Consider the following 7,135-nt stretch of genomic DNA (forward strand, 5'->3'; position numbering starts at 1 on the left):
TTTAATACATGATTTTAAGGTAAAGGACGATAACCCTAACTTACTGTTAAAAACCCTCGAAGTGTGGTGTTGCGACCATTCTTTGGGGGGTTTTGATATCTTGCTCTCTTGTTATTAGGAGTGTTCATTCGGGTTAGATTTTTTTTTCGGTCTGAAACAAATCCGGGCCGGTACCTGCATAGAAAAACCCGTGTACACCCTGTCCAGATATCGAATTTTAAACCTAGAATTCAGTTTTTTTTTTTTTTTTCGTTTAAATGTTTCGATGTTTATTTCTTTTTTTGTTCAATTCTAGCAACTAAATTGACGGAAACTTAAAAAGAAAATACATATTATGTTCAATGAATTATCTATTTTATTTTTATTTTTTTACTCTCTTCTCCATGTGTCTTCTATTGATGGTCAAAGAACACGTAGGCTCGCACTGCTTTTTCACATCCACCATCTAGATTTTATCATTACATTTTCCTCTTCCGTTAATCCTCCCCACAGTTATTCTAGTCTGGCCATTCCTCCTCCCGAATTTCCTTCCAGCTCAGAACCCTGCCCTTCTATAAGGAGCAAGAATATTATGCACCACCTCTATTTTCACATGAGAAAGTAGAGAGGAGACCATACAGTTTAATTAGCAATTGCGTATACTTTACCGTTTCTTAAACATGCAATCATCCCCAAACTAGAACATTCTCAGCAATTCCATCAATTTGTATCGCCTAAATGCAACATATCAGATACATTTTCTTCCAATTGATCAATGACTTCATTGTGATTTATTCAAGCCTTAAATAGAAAAGTCATGCATAGACCTTTATAAAAAAATGTATAAAAAAAAACTATTATATTTTAGTTAGACCCACCTTTTTACAAAGTGCGACTTGTCTATTTAGAATTTATACCTAACATTACTAATTTCCTAATACTTGCATTCATCCATCTTAACATTCTCACTCTTATTTTTTAATCTTCAAACTCGAGTAAAACAGAAGATATTGGGGGTGAATCGGTAAAAAGGGTCCAATTTCAAATGCCAAGGAATTGTCTGTCTATCAATTGTGGCCTGTGGAGGAGTTGTGAATGCCAAATCCAGCATATAAACCCCTTTTACATTCTTTTCAGAGTGTATCAACTGATTTTTTTGTTTTTGTTTGCTATAAAGGTTCATTATTATTGGGCAATTTGCACGCAGCCATGCTACTATCCTTTGACTTGTATTGGCCAAGCATTTCAGCAACAGTTTTGCAACGACATTCCTTTCCTGGCCGGATCACATCTCCATAAACAGCCATTTCGATTATATCAAGCTCCTTATCTGCAAGTTGGAGAAATATGTGGTTTTTAGATCAAAGAGCAAGCAACCGATACACAAGTAACAAAAGAAAACGATATATGTGCCAAATTAATTATTCAAGTGGAAAAATACAGTTCAGTTTAGGTCAAGGAGATTGAGCTCAATTGCTCAACCAAGGATTTTATTGCATGGAGTCGATCATAATACATCTGATTGGTAGCTTATTTATTCACAGGCTTACTCAAAGCGCACACAAACACTCACCATGTCCTTCAGATTGTGAGAAGTAAGTTGAAATCAGACTTTTCAATAAATACATCCTATAATGAGACTGTTCTTATTAATGAAAAGAAAATATATAAACAGTTTCCAAACCTTCCGAAATAACAATTTATGAATGGCTGGAACAAATCCTAGATACTTTCCTACACCGTGCAACTAACATCCAAATCTTCTATAACTTTTACAGACCACAAATAAATTGGGTGACATCACAATCTTCCATAACCTCTCATCCCACCAGTTAGGCATTAGATTGCAGATTTCAGAAACGAAACCAATACATTAATACCCCTCGTTCCGTCCAACACCAAGGTTAAATTATGAAAGCCTCTCAGTTCAGAAACAAAGGTGGAGTACATGTAAAAGACCTCAACACAATAATGATTAGATCAATTGTGCTGGAAACACCTAAAATGAGTTATTAGATATTCATACAATGAAAGTCCCTCCTGATTCCATCCATTTCTTGCCTGAAATCTGAATGAATTGAACTTTGAAGAGGAACCTGCCACATTTTCAACCAAGCCACCGCTTCTTATGAGGTAGATATGAAGAATTCCAAAGGGAAGGAAAGGCCATGGAGCTCAAATTCGGCTGCTAAGTACCTCCCACAAGGCAAAAATAGGTTGACCAACCCACGCCCAACATATCCTGCATCTAGAAACTATTATATGGTATAGAGATTTTCAGGCAAAACATGGGCTAGTCTTTGGTTGGGTTATGGTAAGCTGATTCGATTCTGTGATGATGTTTAGCTGTGCCATTTAAAGGTTCTCATGACCACAAACTGATAGGCTATATTCAGTATGAAGGAGAACAATAAATAAATAAATAGAAGATAATCCATCTTCTTCTTTTTTTTATAAGTAAGATAAACCATCTTCTTATGAGCACATCTACCTAATATGTAACAAGACATCAATTTGAAAACCTGGTGACTGAACAGATCTGGATTTGATCTTTAACTATAACTATTCCTAGAACATCATGGGGATAAACCGCTTGATAGGCCATTTGAAAAAGGTAACACAACTCAAAGGCCAAAATTTAAAACTATTAGAGATGCAATCTAAAGAATATCTGGACTTGAATTCGATTCTTGAACAACAGTGCCCTTATTTGGTGCCAGCTTTTTTCCCAATAATGGGCACAGGCAAGGAACAAACTCTTACTAAAGTGATGACAACAAGAATATTTGTTATATTGCCAGCAAGTCCAAATAATGCAATCTTTAAACTCAGAAAACAACAATTGAACAATCAAAACTTACCATGACAATGAATCTTTGAACCTAAATTGTAGCTTTTGTAATAATTAAAAAATAAAACATAATTCCTCCAACATGGAAGCTACAAATTAGACCCTAGGCAAGGACAACACAATCATCATCTTTTTGAAGTGGGTTTAGAATCAAATAACCAAGTGCACCAACTAAGCAGCTCTAAATAAATGAAGAAAAATAAGCATTTCACATTTGAGTGAAGAGAAGAGAGTCCTGCAAACATACCTGTAAACTTGATATCACAGGAGTAACCTCTCAATTGAGTTGGATCCACACTGTCTTTGTCTGATTTAAATCTATTCACCCTTGTTTGAAGTATCTGACAATTATCATATGTAGATTCACCACCTGCAACACTATCCCAGTTCACAAACTACTCAATTCTTTTTTTTTTTTTTACAAGCAATTTTGATTTTATTTAAAAAAATTGAAAGGCATAGCCTGAGTACACAGGAATATACAAGTAGGAAAGGCACAAACTACTCGGTTCTATATCGAGATACAAATCATACAATCCAAAATCTACCTTCTGCCAATGGTCGAGAGAAGAATGAGAACGAAAAACAATAAACTTAAAAAATGTTTATGTTTTGCGGTGCCGTGGTTTCCAATAAACTAACACGCCATGTAAGCCACCTTTCTTGGCCATCACTTCTCGGCAATTGAAAAGTGAAGCGAGACGAATAAGCGCACCGCACAATAGAACCCGACAAAAGAACTCCCAATTCTCAATACGATTAACAAGAAAAAAAAAATAGCCCATATAACCTTCTCCAACGAATTGATATTATTCCCCTTCGAAAGCAAAACCCATAAAACCGTTTCGAAACTTAACTAGAGAAGCTCAAATTTGCAAGGTGAAGCTAAAAACTAAGCTCCCAGCAAATTCTCCCTAAATAACAAATAAAACTAAGAAGAAAAAAGAAAAACCCAGAAATAAATGCGTTCGAATGCAAAAGATTATGATCAGAGAGAGAGAGAAGGACCTTTGGAGAAGGGGACGATGTGATCGTACTCAAAGCAGAGGCAGCCCTGACAGTTGCAGAAGCGCTTGCAGACGATGTTGCCCGCTGCGTCCTTGCGCCACCTCTCTGGATGTCTTCCTATAAGCGTCTCTGCCTTTGCCCAGCACTTGCGCTTCGTGTTCGAGTCGAAAAACCTCGGCCTGTCCTCAACATTACTACCACTGCTATTGCTGTTAGCACCACCGCCTCTAGATCGATGAGGCGAAGAAGAAGAACTCATCTAGCTCTTCCTTCTCTCTGGTTTACTCGGAGGAGAGAGAGAGAGAGAGCTCTCCAACCGTTCCTCGTATTGTCCTAATCGCCCAATAGCTACTATCCTTCGACTTTTTCTTTAGCATTTATTTACGAAAAATTCTAAACATGCTTCACATTTTGTACAATTCTTTTTTTATTGAAAAACGCTTGTTACAAGCCTCTCGTGCAAATCGCGTGTAAACGCGACTGACGTGAAAACCGCTCATTTCAAATCTCTCAAATTCAAAATACTAACAGGCTGTGAGAAAGAGTTGATGAGAGAGAAATCGAGCTGATGACAAATAGAGTTGATGAGAGAGAAAGATCAAACTAAAAAGAGAGTTGATGAGAGAGAGAGCACGCTGATAAGAGATAACATGTGCGTTTAGAGAAAGGAAAAAAATAATAATAATATGCATCTGATATAACATGGACGACTGCATATAAAAAAAACTGTTATTTTTATAGAGGTTTTTTTTTTTTCGTGTTCATCTCTCCTACTGACTCAATAAATACAGTTATCTATTCATAATGATTTTATCAATTACTTCTCACTCACTGAAAATTATTAAATTAATCAACGAAAAGTTTGAGTTCGAGAAAATCTTCTCATCAGCTGGTTCACATATTCTAAGCTACACATTTAACGTGACATACAGGTTCATCAATTAAATATAAAAACACAAAATTGATTCAAGATTCTCTATTTGTTGACGTGTTTTTGTGCCTTTGCGTATAGAAAATTTAATAAAAAAATAAAGCAAAAATGAAGCCAACCCAAAACTTGGAGAGAGAGGGCTGTGAGAGAGAGCGCTCGGGGAGAGAGAGGACTTGATGAGAGAGAGAGCTTGAGGAGAGAGAGAGAGAGAGGGGGGGGTTCAGTGAGAGAGATTGAGGAGAGAGATTCAAATAATGAAAATCAGATTTCAAGGAGAGAAAGACTTGGATGAGTCCCGACAAAAAAAAAAAAACAACAGAAGGAGGAGGGAGTAGGGGTGAAAATCGACGCTATCGACGCGGACGCCGATCGATGGAAGAGACTTGCATGAAACAACCAACGGTACCGGTCACTGGGGAGGAGAAATACTGGCTGTATCGACTCCTACAGTTCTCTGGCAGATCTTGGTCGATTCCTCGATCCCCCTAATGACGAGGTTCGTTTGAAAGAGTAGAGAGAAAGAATGTTGTAGAGGGGAGAGAGAGAGAGAGAGAGAGAGAGAGAGAGAGAGAGAGAATGAGATTAAATGAAAATCAGCGAAGAATAGGGGAAGAAGACGATCTCAAATCGAAATGACGCTGTTTGGTTTAAAATACACCGTTTCATTTATATATGTTTTTAAACTAATGTTCCAAAACGACGATGTTTCACTTAAAGTGCATTTTATGTATGTATAACTTTAAAAAATTATATAATTTATATAATCGGTCGGTTCAGCGGTCCAGTCTAGCGTCAAATTGGGACCGAATTGGCCAACGACAATTTTGACATAATTCTACTGTCAGTCAATCAGTTCTACGCCCGTTTCGGCCGGTTCCTTGCTCCAATGACTAGTCTAAGGTAGTTACGGTCGGTTTTTTCGGTTTGTGTACACCCTTAGGAGGGAGTGTGGTGTAGACGCTGTTGTGTTGCAGTGCTATTTAAGTCCTGCTGCTATATATACGGAGTGATATCATTTGTCAAGTTTTATTTTTTATATGGTCAAAAGCTTATGTTCCTTTCCCGCTTGAAGTCCCCCAGGCCCAAACCCAGCCCATCGTCCAGCTTCATCATCCCCGTTCCTTTGTGCTTCTTCGTTTGAGCATGCGATGGGAGCTCCCCGCATCATTATTTGATAGAGCAGTGTTACCCATAAGCCTCACACCCTGTACATCCACTTAAAAGCATATCATTTTATCTTTTTATTCTATTTTACTTATAAATATGTCTGGAATCATTTTCATTATGTGGGTAAAAAAAGTAAAATGACATATTTTTAAATGGGTGTGCAGAGTGTGAGGCTTATGTCTAGAATTTTTCTATTTGATCACAGAATATCATATCAAACCCAACCCGTTGTTTGAGCATCGCTGGCCGGTAAGTTACTTTTTTCTCTTTTTTTTCCACTTGCAAAAGTAATGTTTACTTCTCTTAAGGTTTAATTTGGGGCAATAAAAAATATGACAAAAAACCAATGGTCCGTTAGGCTTGGCCGGTGGTGAGAGGGATGAAGATGATGACGATGATAGTAATGATGTTAATTTGAGGCAATTGAAAATAAATTAGAAACAAGTTAGAATATTTAAACAAAGATATCACATAAAACCAATGCCACCAATTAAAGAAAACACACAGAAAACAAAGAAACCCCTTGCCAGTTAAGCCCAAGTCAACGAAAATCCAGTCCCAACCAAAACCCCGCCGGTCAAGCCTAACTCAACAAAAGGAGAGAGAGAGAGAGAGAGAGAGAGAGAGAGAGAGAGAGAGAGACCTGGCGGTAGAGGGTTGTTGTCAAGAGTTGTCAACGACGATTGTAGTGACAGGACTGAGCGACGTGACTGCGATGGAAAGGGGGGGAGAGGGACGAGCATGGGGAAGAGAGAAAAAAAAAACATAACAATAATTAATAGGACCCATCATTTTAATATCCATAAAAAGTTAAAACTATCTCATCTTAGATTCTTACTTAGAGCATTGCCAAGTCCAAATTTTAGCTACAATGTTAAATTTTAGCTATAATATGAATTTGTAGGTAGATTAGTCCACATTGGACTAGCTATCTTGAAGTTCAAATAATAATAAAATATTATATATATAATTTTTTTTTTACAAATACAGTTGATATATTAATTAATAACTTTATTAATAAAAAAGATTATTATTTTTCAAATATTTTTTCTTTCAACCTAATTATTGAATAAATATATTTTGTCAACCATTCACCCAACAATCACATATATAAACATACCAACATTTCTTCTACTCAACATTTACATTTAGAATTGTAGTTGAATCTAACAAACATGCCAACAACTTCAAATGAACAT

The 7,135-nt window shown here is 36.7% G+C and overlaps 1 protein-coding gene across 2 annotated transcripts; it reads right to left on the reverse strand.

Annotated features, from left to right (window-relative positions):
* Positions 1 to 987: 987 nt before the first annotated feature.
* Positions 988 to 4,221, reverse strand: LOC108983326. Of its 2 annotated transcripts, XR_001994843.2 has the most exons (4): positions 3,839 to 4,221; positions 3,078 to 3,200; positions 2,006 to 2,221; positions 1,226 to 1,309 (listed from the first exon to the last, which is right to left on the reverse strand). XR_001994843.2 is itself a non-coding variant. In XM_018954921.2 (3 exons), the coding sequence occupies exons 1-3, from the start codon at positions 4,095 to 4,097 to the stop codon at positions 1,149 to 1,151; spliced, it is 543 nt and encodes a 180-aa protein (XP_018810466.1). In that variant the 5' UTR covers positions 4,098 to 4,201; the 3' UTR covers positions 988 to 1,148. The 2 variants fall into 2 exon arrangements, 1 of the variants encoding a protein (XP_018810466.1); XM_018954921.2 differs by lacking the exon at positions 2,006 to 2,221 and having other exon boundaries at positions 988 to 1,309; positions 3,839 to 4,201.
* Positions 4,222 to 7,135: the final 2,914 nt, after the last annotated feature.

Source organism: Juglans regia, chromosome 2, assembly GCF_001411555.2.
Source record: "Juglans regia cultivar Chandler chromosome 2, Walnut 2.0, whole genome shotgun sequence".
NCBI classification, from domain to species: Eukaryota; Viridiplantae; Streptophyta; class Magnoliopsida; order Fagales; family Juglandaceae; genus Juglans; species Juglans regia.

Coding starts and splice junctions, on each gene's coding strand:
- LOC108983326 (XM_018954921.2), bottom strand. CDS start 4,097: ATGAGTTCTTCTTCTTCGCCTCATCGATCTAGAGGCGGTGGTGCTAAC. Junction 3,201..3,838: donor CATCGTCCCCTTCTCCAAAG/GTCCTTCTCTCT, acceptor ATAGTGTTGCAG/GTGGTGAATCTACATATGAT. Junction 1,310..3,077: donor CTGTGATATCAAGTTTACAG/GTATGTTTGCAG, acceptor TCCAACTTGCAG/ATAAGGAGCTTGATATAATC.